Source organism: Opisthorchis viverrini (genome assembly GCF_000715545.1).
Source record: "Opisthorchis viverrini unplaced genomic scaffold opera_v5_607, whole genome shotgun sequence".
Classification (NCBI taxonomy): domain Eukaryota; kingdom Metazoa; phylum Platyhelminthes; class Trematoda; order Opisthorchiida; family Opisthorchiidae; genus Opisthorchis; species Opisthorchis viverrini.
In genome coordinates, this window is record NW_008752271.1 from 42,741 (window position 1) to 58,963 (window position 16,223).

Genomic DNA, 16,223 nt, shown 5'->3' on the forward strand with positions numbered 1-16,223 from the left:
AAAACCGAAATGGTATGCAAATGAGTGTGCTCTTTAAATATTGCACAATTCGGGTTCAACTAGAACATAAAGCTGATGGAAACTAGGGGACTGAGTGTATCCCTTGAGCCTCAAGAAGGACGAAACTGATAATGGGCTGTCGAAGAGGTCTTAGCGGCCTCATGTGCAGTAAGGTTTGCCTATGAACAAACCAACATCATTAAAGCACTGTCAGCTCCAGAGACATGAATCCCTCCCTCCAAAGATTTAGTAGGGATCATCGATTTCAAAGGAAAGTTGCAATATTTTGGAAGGCATCTTCACAATCGTGATCAATAACCCAGCACTTTCGAAAAACTCTTCCTTTGATGTGAACAAAGCATACTCGGTGGTGCATAATCTATTTTGAAAATCTGCAAACTTTCCAAACGTCCGTACCAAGCGAAATCCTTGGTGCTTTGGTCGCAATTTGAACATCACCTCACCCATTGTATTTCTGTTTTTCGCTCCAATAATTTCAAAATAACGAAGATTGAACAAGAGACATCTGGATTATTCTAAGATATATTTATTGACTAGAAACAAAACACATGGAAGTCTGGAACACGGAAACAAAGAAATAGGTGTATATGGGTTGCACTCTGAAGCACGCCTGTTTTTTTGGAGGGAGAGGAATTGCTGACAAAAGTCGACGAGCAGTGCATCTCTGCTTATAGGTAACTATATGATTACGGCTGGTTACTGGTACTTTGCGCCGGGGGTCACATTGGGTAATGTCACCTATGAAGGATATATAAGGTTTTCTTGGGACAGAAAGCGAAGTAAGTAACACAAAAATCAACAGAAGTTGTGTATAGTGGATGCTTGTGATCTAGCGCACATAGGGAATTGAGTGGATTCAGAATTGAAAATTAGATTATCTTATTTTACCAAGCTCAGAAAAGGCATTCAAATTTTGTCACGTGTGCATCTACAACAGCGATTTGGAAGAAATAAGCGACATCAGAAGACCAGCTGTAGCTAGTATACGTCGACTTGGCGTTGCGGTCGTGGCAGGATTGCACAGGTTTGTTGTACAGCACTCGGTTTTCATGCCTTGTGAGTTGTGAACACGGTCTTTTTCCACACAGCTGACAACACAGTCTTTCTCTATGCGAACGCGGTCAGCAGAGAGGTAGTTGTATTGGGTCTGGAATTATGAAAAAAGAGGGCGACTGGTGATGATGCCAAAAAGCATGCTTTTTCCTCAACCCACTGAAATTTTTTAGGTACTCGGGAAAAACAGGCTTATGTAGTTGGATTATTCTGTCTAGATCATAAAAATATGTGTAATGTTCATGTAGACCAAAAGACCAATCACAATTTAGAAAAATATCGGTCGATATTTTGTTGAACTAACTGACTAGATCTCTTTTGAGCTAATGGAATGCTGCTGCCTTACTTTCTAGCAAAAGCGACATACTGGAAGTCTACAGAAGTCCCGAAAGTCCTTGGCATCAATAAAATAGTCCGAGTAAATCTTGAAAACGACTATTTTAATCGTTAGTTTCAAGCTATGACTTCTGACTTGCTCTTCAGAGCGACCGTGGAGTGACTCCTTCCGTATAACAGGGAGCTTTTGGCCGATCTTATGAACGGAGTTAGCACTCCCTGGGATCAAGTACTTTCTAGTGATCTGAAGAACTTCTAACAGCATCTTGGTGAAATACGGTTTTACACACTGTTACTGTAATCAGACTTGGAACTAGACTCTACGAGAGTTTGCTCTGCCTAGCGTGGGCTCGCGCCTCCAAATGATCAGTGATTTCCTTGCAACCGTTCAAAATTAAGTGCTTGCACACCGGGTACAATTAAGACAAAAATTCACATGCTGATTCTTGTTAGGAACGCTTGTTTTTCTACTTTCCTTTATACACATGTACCTCCCTGGTTATGAAGCAGTACGATACAAGTTACCAAGAAGAATATGGTGGCCACTTTGAAGGAGGTGGTGGATTACACGCACAACAATGATAGTGCATAATCTAATTTATTCGTCCAGAACGCTCTTCACGTATTTGGCAGCTGAAGCGCTGGTTTGTCTTGCATACTCATGACACCAAAAGCAATTGGTACCGTCAGTGTTACGTTTCACTAGCCTTTTCAAGAACCACCAATTATGCCCGGAAAATGTGATGTTCGGCGTCCTTGAAGTGGTCACTGCAAGTAGATTATACTGCAAGGACGCATTTTTTAGCCACAGTACTATGGATTATTGTTGTCTACAGGCGGCTTATTGATGCACTGTCGACATTCTAGGTCCGTAATTGATAGTCTTTCTCACCATTCAGCCAACCGCAGTTCTGGATAGTACCGCGGACAGGGTAAGCCTTAGCAAGCCGCACAAGATTAGTAACTGGTCTATCTCTTGCCGAAAGTTGCAAATTTAGCTAAGTCAGTTTTATTGCGCTGACTTCGTTATGTTCCCCATTCAGGGAGTCAAACTACCCCCGAAACTGGACAGAACATCCAAAGATTGTCTGCCACTGTTTTCAGCGTGTTCACGGTACGGCATGACTTGATCAGGTTATTACCTGTCTGGTTTAGTTTGGTATTCTCTCTAGCTGTTAGAACAATCTTGTTGCAACCAACTCGCCAAGATCAGCGAACAAAACAACACCCATCATTAAACCTGGGGTGCCAGTGTAACGGTATGCTACTGACAAAGCATACGAGTAGCCTATGGTCTGTTTCCCAAACTTCGCCCTCCGCTGCCGATGGAAGGTGAATTGTACCACGAAAATAGTGAAACAGCTTCGCAGTATCCGTTAATTATTGTTTACTATCCAACGAAAGTTGAGGAAAGTTCAATAAGGCATTTGATAATGTTTCATTCTAAAAAAACTCTCTAAAGCTGAAATGTTCACTTTCGTGTTCAATGACTTGCAACAGGTTTGTTCGTGTTGGCTGCTGAAAAACTTCACTGAGAGGGGCATTCCTCCTTCCACCGGTAATCTCTTCGACTTCATGCAAAATGATGAAATTGCTCAGTCAGATAACCTGTCTTAAATATAAAGAGAGTACGTAAGAGGTGATTCTACCAAGGCATTCGTTCATGCCATACTTCCTTACGAGTATTCCACATTCATTTGAGGAATATGGATTTTCAAATAGCTGACGAATTGGTCATCTCTTCTTCCAGCTGCTAGTTCAGAGTTTGTGTCGAACAGCAAGTTTGTCTTCAATGGCTCATTATGTGATTCGTTACTGTGAGTGGACAACAAACGAAAAAAATTTGCGGGAAACACTAGATACAACACGTGACGATGCGGAGTGTTGCCTTTAGAAGTTACTTTTGGGTGTTGTTCGCTATTCCAGGATTGCACTTGCATGGCGCTGCTGAAAAAGTGTATGAATATGCGAAATTCAGACCCCCAGACCAAGGTGACCCAGGTGACTTTGCTTGATCAATGCAGAACGTACAGACAACAACCTGAGTTTGCATCTAATTGTGTATTCCCTAAGCTTCGCAACTGGAAGAAACCCATCTTGTCGAGTTAGCTATCAAAGAAATTTCCAACCAGAACACCGATGAGGTTAACTTTTCTGCAACTGCGTGACCCTGCTTTTGATCGAATGGTTATTCTTCCAATTTACTAGTTAGCACGGCCATGGATTTGAGACTCACTGAAGTTTTGTGAGACGCGCACTGCTGATGATTCCCAACAGGGCTAAAGCAGCTTCACAATGCTTCTCGGATTTTCACCATAGAACAGCTCCGATTACAGGATGAAATCTCAACGAGCAATCTCCACACGCTACCAACGGAGTGCCCTATGTGGAAAAGTTACGGTACTTTAAGGCGTATGGTAGCGAGATTGTTTTTATCAGTGAGAGGTGCGCACGCTTGATTATATTTTTTCTGGGTAAGGTAAAGATACAGCCATATTAGGCAAATTGTCACTAAAAGTGCATTGTGACCCTGTACTTGCGAATCCCCTTAATGAGTGGAGGAATATTTCATTTGAGAATCCCACTTCCAAGGGAATACCGAATGTATATCCCGATAGTTGCTGTGTTCAGGTAATCATCCAGCTAGTTAGCGAAACCAAGATCCAAAATAGCTTGCAAATGAGTGTATATTCGCTCAGTTCGTGCGGTTTGGTTTCAATTAGAACATAAGGTTGACGGAAACTCAGGGACTGCGCCTGCCTGATGAGCCCCAAGTAGGGCGAAACCGGTCGGGGGCTGTCGAGGAGTTTTCAGCAACACTATGATTAGTGCATTAAAATACCCACTAAGTTTTGCAATGTGCTCCAAAATTTACTACAGTTTACTGCGCACCAGCGTAGCTTTCCATTCGTTTATTCTACTATGCGCTACTTGCTCTATTTGTTGAAGTTGGTTTGCCGAGAATGTTCACGAACGTACACTCGCACTCGCACAATCCTGTATCCATACACACACACACACACACACACACACCAAAGCGTGCGCGTTCTGTTTGGCAGTGCATTACACCTTATGATTGCTCACCTATGATAACGATAACCAGTCAGTCGTTCAGTTCAACTGCACCTACTGACTGACTGTGGTAAGGACGCTTGTCGCTCACCGTATGCAATAAACCCTGACAGATACATCACTATTCCGGTCAAATCAAGAGAACCGAACAGTTCGAACGAGGCCGGCGGAATTTACTGTTGTGCATATAGATCACGGGAAGGAAACCTCTGGTCTCATTTCCGCTACACTGCGCTAAAATTGCGCTTTAGAGGCTAGATATGAAACACTCTTGATTAACACCAGTTTTTTGATCACTTGGGAGGTGGTGTTTTCGTTAACCATTTGCTAAAGTACGAAAGGCCAGAAACCCGTACAGTATGACTTCAGATCAGCCCCAGGCCAGCTGGATCATAAGATCTGCCACCGAAAAGGCCCAAAAATAGCAAAAATACTTCTCGGCAAGGATAAACCTCTAAACAGGAAACAGCATGACGGAATTTCTCCAAGATGTATGTACGTTGGCCGTCATTTTAAACAGCCGATATCACAAGATCTTCGGATAGTTTAATCTGTTGGTTGCAGCACCCCAGTTGTGATGAAGCTGCAAAGTGATGGAGGGTTTCATTTCTAAGCTCTAGTCAGGAATTTTCACAAATAACAAGTGTCTGCCACTTTGACCGGATCTGATTAAATTGCACTGTTAACGGATTTTCCAAACAGCACCATGTGACAACAACTGACAACTCAGACGAAGAAAAGTGAAGAGTCGAGGCATATAAGTCAATGCTAGCGCAGAAAATGCCTACTTTGTTTAGAACCCATAATCCTTCTTCAAGAAGGTAGTGTTTTCATGAGGGAAACTACTCACAAGGTTGCTGAAAACTCATCGACAGCCCACGACTGGTTTCGCCCTTCTTGGGGCTCATCAGGTAGGCGCAGTCTTCGGGTTAGTGATTAGTGATTAGTTCTCAGTTCATCCTTCAACCACAGACACTACATCACGTGGTTATTTATTGAATGGCTCCTTGAGTAATTCCTTTTCAGATCGAAGTCTCACTCATCTTGCGAACTTACTCTTCCTGTGGGCAGTGATGGTGTGAAAAAATTTGGTAATTGTCCACTGAGATCTCGTCCTATCATCAATCTATGCTGGAAAGCCACCAACAAGTATGATTACTTCAACTTTACTTACCTTACTTTGCGGTTCTCATTAGAGTTGCGGAGGAAGCCGTAAAAAAAGGCAACCGTTTCACACAGCCTAGGTGATAACAATTGATAACGGACATGTATGTTCCTGAAGTTGTTTCATTTCTAAGCTCTAGTCAGGAATTTTCACAAATAACAAGTGTCTGCCACTTTGACCGGATCTGATTAAATTGCACTGTTAACGGATTTTCCAAACAGCACCATGTGACAACAACTGACAACTCAGACGAAGAAAAGTGAAGAGTCGAGGCATATAAGTCAATGCTAGCGCAGAAAATGCCTACTTTGTTTAGAACCCATAATCCTTCTTCAAGAAGGTAGTGTTTTCATGAGGGAAACTACTCACAAGGTTGCTGAAAACTCATCGACAGCCCACGACTGGTTTCGCCCTTCTTGGGGCTCATCAGGTAGGCGCAGTCCCCGAGTTTCCATCAACCTTATGTTCTACTTGAACCCAGTTGTAGAACATCATAAACGAGAGATTCAGTTGAGTTTCTCGTGAAAATCAAATTTATTTGCAAATGAGTGTATTTCTTGAACAGGCAGTACGTTCCTCATCTGAAGAGCTGATTCACTTCAAAGGTGTTTATGTTAGCATGCAAAACACAACTTCTCTGGCATAGTAAATCCATGGGAAAAGTTTTGTCAAATGTATTGAACGGTTGTGTATTTACTACTCTCAGCCCCATTAAAATGGTGGAAATTCTAAAATAACAATGGGACAATACACTGTCAGTTAATAATGCCCATTGTGGTATCCCCGGTAACTCACCCTGCAGTAGTTGCAATTGCCAAGTTGTCTCGCCCCTTCGGGTTCAAACGGCACTGGGCAGTGAGAGCATACGTAGCATTTAATTGTTTCCGCTGAAAGCGAAAGAATTCCGACAGCAGGTTATATTATGTAGAACCTGTTAACCAATTTTTTCTGGGTAATTCATTGTTTTCACCAGCTTTGAAATGAATAGGAAGCGCCGGGTTACGGACAACCCAAGGTAACACAGTTATTCAAACTAATTAGACAAGTCCCAAAAATCTCCAAACTACGACACTAATAAAATTACACTTGCGAATTGCAATAAACTTCAAGCATTGTTGCAAATTGGACTTGTTTCCTCAAACAACCAATTATCGACTTAGGTGGCCTGATCATATCCGGTTCACTTCAGCCACTGTAAGCCAATAAATACCAACCACTGTCTGGATGGTAAAATCAGACGAGACGATTTCCCACAGACAATAAACTATGGGGCAACCAGTTTACAGAACCGGTGGAAGGTTAGTCAAACAAGTAATGTAACTGTGAGAAAAATCCGTACCGGCTATTGCGACGGAGATAAATTTATGTACGTGGACGAACACTGAAAAAATTCATAATGCTAGTGCATAGGAAATTTCTCCAATGATTCCAAATTTTGTCGACAGTTAGTTCACAAATGAAGGCAAACAAAGCGTTCTGTGTTCAGTTTAAATCGAATTTCCTAAACTATTTTTGCAGCATAGCGTCATAATGAGTCGTAAATTACTCGCTTCGGAATCCTCCTAGATATTATCAAGTAAAATGAGTCGTAGTTTACGAGAAATACACTCATTTGCAAATCAATTTGGCTTTCACAGGAGACTGAATTGAATCTCTCGTTTATGATGCCGAAGAGTTTTCAGCAACCTTGTGAGTGGTTTCGTTTCCTTTAATTTGCAGTTTAGTTTAGCTGGCCTTTTCTCCGCCCTTAGCTTGCACTCTCAGCTGCTTTTCTCTTTTTCAGGTTTTGAACGTGACAGGACTGCCTGGTTTGTCGTAACTAACAAATCTGATCGAAGGTGACGTTTTAATCCTCGTAGCACTTTTACCTGAAATACACTTAAGGCACTAACGATCTAGCCTTGTAATATGTCAGATGTGCTCGCTCATGGAATACACGCATCAGAAAAACCCTTTATTCATAAAAAACAGTAGTTCAATGATTGATCCATCAGCAGGTGATTATTGATTACTGGACAGCCACAGAGCGCGGCGTCGGATTATTCGAATGTAGCATTCTGGAATATCGATTCATTCCTATCTGTCTTAACACCACAGGGTTGAAAGAAGGGAGAGTACCGAGAAGGCTGACCTATATCGACTGACAATGTGAAAAAATCCCAGCAGGTTTTCCATACAAATGTGTTCATCAGTTCGCCGGTTTCATTTGGAATTTTCCTGTCCCAGCGTTGAAAACGGACTACACCCCTTAGCATAAAAAGTGGAGAATAACTCACAAGGAGGGCGAAATTACTAGTTTAATCAATAGCGGTAAGTTACCGCCGAAGAACGAGAGAATATTGGGCTAAATTCTGATCAAACATTGAGATGAAAGGGTAGAAAATACTCAAATACTCAAGGCCAGATACTTGGAATAAAAGTACCGTACTTACGTAGAAAGCTTTTAACGATGAGCAGGCTCGCAGTGACTTTCGACGGCCTCACTCCATCAACAATCTTATCGGGTCGAAGAGGAGGTCGAAGAGGTAGTTCGTTGTGAAACAACGACTGGTTAGTAAACCGAGAAGTAAACGAGAAAATTTCACTCTAAGCAATCATACTGTATTCAACCCAGGCTGTCCTCACGTCTGCCATCGCTTTTCGACGCTCTTAACAAAAACTGCCTTAAGATTTCAAGTTTATTGCTCTGAACTATTAATAGTCAGTTTATTGCGAGCATCGGAAATCCTTTGTGAGTTCATGTGCATCTCGCTTCTGATAAGTAGAGAAAAGGTTGCTTCCGACTGGAAAGGAATGCAAGATGTACACAGAACCTTCCGGTTGCCTGCAGCTCTGATGGTGGAAAATTATCTGGCTTCTCTGGCCAAGACTGAGTTCGTTCGCTTACCTCTTGATAAGTTGCATCGAAGATGAACGCCACAGTGAGTAATCGAGGATACCGAAAGAGGTAAAGCGATCAGTTCTAGCTGCTTTTCAGTCTATCAGCGCACGCGGTAACCAAACCTTCCATGCTGTTCATCTGCTTGACTATGACCCAAAAAACATGTACGGTCTCGTAGCATCCATGAGGAAAGGCGGATTATTACTAACCAAATTGCCTAATATTTGGGACGGTGGGGAAACGGCTTTTTTCATACGCACTCATGCCCGTATATCGCTTATTGTGCTCAGCTACTAAGATCGTAGTGTTTTTATTGGGCCAAGACGTCCGCCAAAAGACCACTAATACAATCATTCCATCAGTTTCGCTGGCATTAACTGGACACTGGAGAAGACATCGTATTCACTTGTGCGCCTTTCCTTTGTGACCTCAGTAGGTTGATTTGGCTTCAATGGGGCATGCACGACCTGATCGAGAAATCTTAGACGTCCTTATTGATGGTGACAGATTAATCTGTCCGTGAAGCGGAGGGAATGCCCAACTACATCCCGGCACCGATTTCATCAACAGAAGTGGTTACCATCTTGGAAAAAAAANCTTCTTGGAAAAAACAAATGAGTGTGGCTAATACTCTATTTTCCTATTTTTTCGGTCTTATGCTTGCGGCGACCGAACGACTCTCTAACTGTATAACCCACTAATCAGTCCCTCGTTAAGATGGAATTGGTATTCTAGGTGTGGTGTTGATGGGCTGACAACCTCGCTCATCGCCGTGTTGAGAAGCGCTCAAGGGATTGAGTCTTTCTGAATCATTCGTCTGCTGCAGTTAACCTCCAAATATGGAAATAACTGCTATAGCACCCTTCTTTGAGTATCTGATGGAGCGAACTAGAAACATCGATGCCTTGGAAGCTCCTGTAGAGACGATCGTCATATCTTGTGACTACCAAGCACAAGCTTTTGAGGTACCGACACAAGACAAACTGAGGTCACAAGGCAAAATACGTTACAGGGTGGTAGTTTCTAAGCAACTCTCACAAAAATGAAATGAAAACTGAATTACAGCAGCTGCAATATACTTGTTTATTGATCGATAGCACTTTATGAAAACATCGGACGCATATGAGTAACACGGAGATTAGTACCTGTTGGCCTGCTGAGATTAGATCTAAAACTCTAGGAACTGATATAATTCTCGCACGACATATATGTGGTATGTAGCCACTGGATTGTCACAAAAAGGGCTGAATGACTGGTACAGCCTTGACACCAAACCACAAAATTATGTGAGTTTATCTAGAGCTGGTGACGTACTACCCATCGAGCAAAGTTGACAAGGGACTTCCAGTCCCACAGACGCCTTGAACAGGCTTCAACAAAAAGAGGGTACCGTGCGACGTCACTAGGTATTTACTTGTTCTAGAGTATAAGGTCCCTGCATTTAGCATGGCGTGTCTTGCGGTGGTTATTCGCATCCCCACTTGCATAATTCCTTCCATAATAAGTCGAGCATGGTGGACGCTTCTCTTTTAGCTGTAAAAGGATCAGCAAATCTGCATTTTGTTGACCGACACGGATTGAACTTGTCAATAACACGGATGGAACTTGTCAATAAAGCTGTCGGGGAACACGACTCAAGGTGTGTGGAATCATCCTGCATGTGTAGAGGTCTGAATAAGAATGACCTGCCATGATGCCAGATCATAACTGTCCAGAAAAGACTGGAAGATCAGCATATAATGATTAATTCCCGGGATTGGTCTACAGGAGTGGCACTGCACAATCCGAGGTTTGGTTGAACCAAGCATCATAGACATCAAAACCCGAAGATGAAGCTGTTTAACAGATGGTTTTGGTCATTTCCAGTAGGTAACTGTTCGACCCGATAGGCCACTGGCCACACAGCCCACACAGACAGTCGATTGAGAGAATACTGCTAGTGGATGATGGGGCTTTTTCTATGGTTGGATTGGAATTATTTTTCCGTCATATGCGACGGTGACTTTGTCTTTTTTGGGATTTGTGGACATTGGAATTCTTGGTTCCATAAAGCCTACCTACGTCATACTGGATGAGGCTTATTTATTGGCCTTGTTGGCATGTTTTCGTTAGAAGAGCCTGGACAGGGTGGCCACACAAGTACCAATACTTCAACAGAGGGGATTTCGACTGTTGGCTGCTGGTTCAACTTGCAACGTTTGTCATAATTATTACGCGTGCCTCTGACATAAACTGGTTGGAACTGCTGCAGAGGTGCCAGCTGGATCCTGTTCATTGCTCAAGGAGAAACCAGTACGCTGGAACCAAACCGGGTGGTTGGCTCCATCAGGTATCAAGAGAGGCTGAATTCAACGCAACACTACATGCTACATTGTTACCATAAAGGAACACTGTCACAAATATAAGAAGGTGAGCAATACTAGCGGAAGAACATGTATGTGAGCATAGAAGGACAGAAGATGTCCATAGCATACGTGTCACCACTAGTTCAATCAATCGTTATAAATACTTGTTAAAGGGGATGAGGGCTCACACAAAAATCAGGACACTGGTGGATACCTGTAATGGAGTGAGGAATATGCTGCGCTGACTGCTCCTCAAAACATTTCTTATTCGTGTTTTCGATAGGAGATAGAACAGAACGTAAACATAGGGAAATAGTTCAGAATAATCAATGTCTTGTTCTGCGAAGTTGACATGAGGTGTCTTAAGGTTACTGGGCATAGGTTTGAAAGTAAGTGACTTCGACGGACTGGCGAAAAAACCGCTATAGTTTCAATCCTTTGCCTGGAGTACGAACTACAGATGAGGGGAACTTCCTGGCGTTCCCAGGATGTGCTCACTTCCCGAAAAAAAAGAAAACCAACTAAACGAACCTAATGGACCTTCAAGCAGTTAAGTAGAGTCACAAAGGCTTGTTTCAATTAACTGTACTAAGGTATATGAGTAGGGTTGGCGCAGGCTTTTGGCCCAGTTAGCTCTGGTTCCAGTGGACCGCTCACCCAAGAATCGAGCCTCCCTACTACCAGGGGAACTGAGGACGTCCTGGTATCTTTGGAACCGTGCATTTGAAGTATCTTTTGTCTTACCGACAAGTGAATGCAATTCGCGGAGGCTCAGCAATTACACACACGGAACGAGAGGCGAACCCAAAGCAACTTGGATGAGCGAGTGTTTTACTCGCGTCAGTACTGAGTTTTGTGTGTTGAGTGACACGCAATCACTTGAGAGATCAACGGACGATGGCTCTCATTTTACTCAAACTTTACTAGCATGTTACATCAGCATCCGTGAGGTGCTGTCCTCAAACATGATCAAAATCCATAGGCAGTCTACAACAAAAGTAGATTAATATAGGCACTGGTGCCTTGGTGCCATTCCTTAAAATTCCAGTCAATTTAGCAGGCAACCAAATTATTGTTTCAGCTCCATTCTATGAGATCATTCGGAATAATAAGATGCCCAGGTTTCACTACGTGTTCTAGGGTATGTAGAACAAATTAAATCAGTTTTCACAAAGACGACTACTCACAAGGTTGCTGAAAACTCTTCGACAGCCAACTACGGGGCTGACAGGTAGGGGACTTATCAGGAAGGCGCGGTTCCCAGTAATGAATCTGTTGTTTCGATCTTGTTTGTCACTGAAAATAGTGTACATATACTCGGTCCCGTGTGACCCTGACTTAATTCGTCATTTTTGAATCCAACAAAAAAGAGTTCGATGTATCCGATTGATGTCGGTTTTACGAGTCACCAAATGTTTCATGTGGATTACATGAGTATTATGTTTCTTTTCAGCATATCGGTGAATTTATTTGCGTCTCACGGGTATGTGGTTTTAGAGAAACGATTATTCTTAGTATATTCTGTCACTCAATCCTGAAAACCCACTAAATTACAGTGAGTCACAAGAATCCAGTCCATGTTGTATACATCGTCATCTAAATTATGTGCATAATGGGTTTGACCACTTGTTTTTCTGTTGATCAGGTGGCATCCCTTCAGGTAGTTTCCTTAGAGTTGTAGGGGCAATCCAATCCTCACCATTAGGCAACTAATAGTTGAGGCTAAATTGCGCAACTTAAAAATTTATGGAACTGGCGTACACTGTTTCATCGGAATATTTGAAAAGGAAAGTGACTTTACTAGTCTGTTGGAGTTTTTTATATAACCCCGTCTCAATACAGTAGAGTGATACCGATTATGACGTGTACTGATCAAACGTTGAAGACAATTCAGGTGGGTTCAGAAGCCTCCCACAACGGAATTTTAAAAAAAACTTAGTTCTTAAGTAATTTTGCCCAACATCCTATTTAGTCTGCCATCTCTTTTACAAGAAGAGTGAAACATATGCTCTTAGATGAAAATTGCGCTCAATATGAAACAGTATTAACTGTTCAAACAAGTAGTCCAGAAAATGCTTACGTAGACAATCGAAATCAAGCTGATACTGCAAAGTTCCCCTATCTCCATTTTTCACCGGGAGGAAAATCTCCACAGTTAACTGAGGATGCCGCAAGGCAAAATTAAATTCCGTTCGAATACCTTCTATTCATTAATGTCATCTTGAGGAACGTACATAAGAGTCTGGAAGCCAAGCATCAACGTGTGTCCTGTGTGGCTGATGTAAGGGGTATTCGCACTGACCACTTGTAAACATCATGAGTGAGGCGAAACCTCGCCCATAAAAGGACACGCGTTGATAATGAATACCATTTAGCCTGAGTCGTCTGTGAGTACCCGGATCACTGTTATGCTGTGGTCAAGGTAGTAGGCCCACTGGACCGTTTGATGTTCTCGCCAGTTCAGTGAACCATTTGTGATTTTGGCACGACATACGAACCAACTTCTCACTAGTCTACCTCACTAATCACCTCTTACCTGCTGGCGGGACGTAACTAGTCTTTCCCACATACTTACACTTGTACAGTCGAGCTGTATGGTTTCAGGCTAACATATGTGATCACAGGATGGCAGGAACGCATCTGAGAAGCGTGTACTCTGGTCCAACCTATTGAAATAGGTCATGGATACTAAAAAGTATAATATCGGCTTCAACTAACTCAGAAATCCAAAATGCCTTAGTAACTGGTACTTTCTGATTGTCAAACTATCACGACATGGTGAAACCAGCTGGCAGTTATCCGCTCATCTCTCATGATCCTTCTATTATTTTGGAATATTTGTGCATTTACCATACGGGTTCGATTCAGCATCACACCAATTTTAGATGAATGCATCACATGTATATAAGTAATACACTACTCATAATATTGCTGGAAGCTCTTCAACAGCGCGCCTTCGGTTTTGCTCTCCTTGAAGTTCATCAGGTAGGCGCGGTTCCTGAGTTTCCGTCAACCTTATCTTCTACTTTAACCCAAATCGCACGAAATTAGCGACACATTTGGTTCCGCAGATGACTCACCTGGATCCCAACCGAATTCCTCGTTAATGATGGGCAAAACCGTTTGTTGACTGTCGAAGAGATCTGAGGTACCCTATGTACAGTGCATCATGTTTATACGGTGTATCGCGGTGTTTCGAATATCGTACTAACTGAAACACTAGGTGTCCTGGTACAGGATATTTCGTTGCTTAAAAACACCACAAAACAGAGAATAGGATGGGATGCAGGTGAGTCTCCTGTCAAAATGAGTGTATCACATGAGTGTATTTCACACGTATGTTTACCCGAAAGGAAAAAAGCATAATTGAGGCTAGTTATCATGGCACGGCGACCTTCCCATAAGCTCACATTTTTTATGGTCGAACCTCCATGGGGTCGAAGAATTCGGCTACGTTTTTCTCGCAAAATCCTTTTTTTCGAGAAATCGGTTGGCCTAAAACCATATTTTGATCACGTGGATCGTGCAGTCGGTGAGAAGGATTTTGCACTCACGTCTTGTAAATCACACGAAGAAGCAGGGAAAACCAGATGAGATGCTCTAGCTGCACTGTAGTTTCTAGATATTATTGTGCCCCAAAATAACTCTCAGTCGTTCCAGCACAGTCAATATGCTATCGTACTACTACCGACTAAATCAGACACGATCGACCACATACATACAGTGTCCAAGAGTTATCGGAACGACAGGAATTCATTCTCAAAACATGACATCTCCAAATATCTGTTCAATCGAACTAACCTAGTGAACTGAACAACTGTATAATGAAGACAAATTCAGTACTAGCTGGTGGTGACTAAAAGTATACACTGCAAATGTTCCGTTGACACTACTAGTTGCGGTTACAGAAGTCAGTCTATCTGTAAGACTGGCATGCTGAATCTAGAAAAATCCACATACACTACTACTTACCACTGTTAACAGAGCTGATGATGTTCAGAGTCAATAAAAGAGCACACAGTGACGGTGATTTGATCATGCTGAACCGGTTTGTGGAAATGCGTCGGACNTCCAAACGTGTTTCTATCGATGTCTGGTGTCTCAACCGAATCTGAAGGATTGCGTGGACAGCGCGCGCGCGCGAACACACACAAGTTACGTGTCTAGCCGCTGTCCCATGACCACCACCCCATCCTGATCGTAACGGAGGTTAGTCCCGCCGCGGAGACAGTTTCGTCCAAACCGTTGTGCGTCTACGTATGTCTGCAGTACCACAAACGCACAGTGCACGTGAACATGGTTTGGGGTGAGGTGCGCCAAGAGTGGGCGCAAAAGTTCACAAGCGTAATTGTGACGAAATTCACTATTGGTTACCTCTGAACTAATTTCGTCATCCACCTGTCTGTCTTTTGGGAAAGAAAGGATTGCCGTTTGTCTTTAATTAATACTTTGGATTGAAAGAATTACGCATCTGTGGCTCAAAATGCACGATTTCGAAGTCATATCAATGCTTAGATGTCCACGGGGGAATACTGTCGTTTGAAATTAAATAATTTTTGGTATCTTTGATATAACCAAGACAATTTTTTTCACTTTCCATGATTACTCGCTCTCTGAGCCTCAGCTGATGAACCCGCTTGCTGATGATGAACAAGTCGTTTTATGAGAAAACGATCCGTATTCCGCTAGACCGTTAGCGACCGCAAGATACTAGTCTGTGAACTGCAACCCACAGTGTTATAGGGAATAAACACAATAGGATCAATAACTGCGAGTTGCTGCGTTAAAATCTGACTCACACATTCTATGGAGTTGTCCGTGGTGGGCGATGGAATATGATATTTACATCTAATGCGTGTTGTGACACACTCACAGTCAAAATGTTCCAATCGTCAGTTATCTTATACGAACAGTTTGTATTACTCAGAGCAAACGAATTCATTCACCAATAGATTAAACAAATTAGGAGTCTTGTCGCCATTCTTGGGTGATAGCTTTGGGTATTGTGGTACAAAAGTAGTTTCGCTGACAAATTGGTTACTGATTCATGAATAAAGGATGATTGCCTCATTTGTGTGTGGGATCGTTGGCACATGGAAAGAGCCAGCAGATCGATGAAGTCAGAATGGTGTGCATTCGGTCTCAAATATGGGAAGAATCTCTCTGAACCGAGAACACTTGACTGATTTAGAGCGCGAAACCCATAAGAAACAAAGCATCAAATTTCGCACACTGATTCTGCTAGTGAAACTGCGTGAACTGCATGCACGAAATTGATGAATAGCTTTTAATCCTCAGTGAAACTTACATGAACTGACATAACGAAGGTCGGCTTGTTACAACAACGGTT

General features: G+C 42.5%; 1 protein-coding gene across 1 annotated transcript; it reads right to left on the reverse strand.

The window, feature by feature from the left end:
- Window positions 1-525: 525 nt before the first annotated feature.
- Window positions 526-14,942, reverse strand: T265_11838 (hypothetical protein; the record flags this gene model as incomplete). The annotated part of the gene is made up of 3 exons (XM_009178623.1): window positions 526-1,168; window positions 6,443-6,534; window positions 14,846-14,942. 3 exons carry the CDS (start codon window positions 14,910-14,912, stop codon window positions 950-952), a joined length of 378 nt encoding a protein of 125 aa, XP_009176887.1.
- Window positions 14,943-16,223: the final 1,281 nt, after the last annotated feature.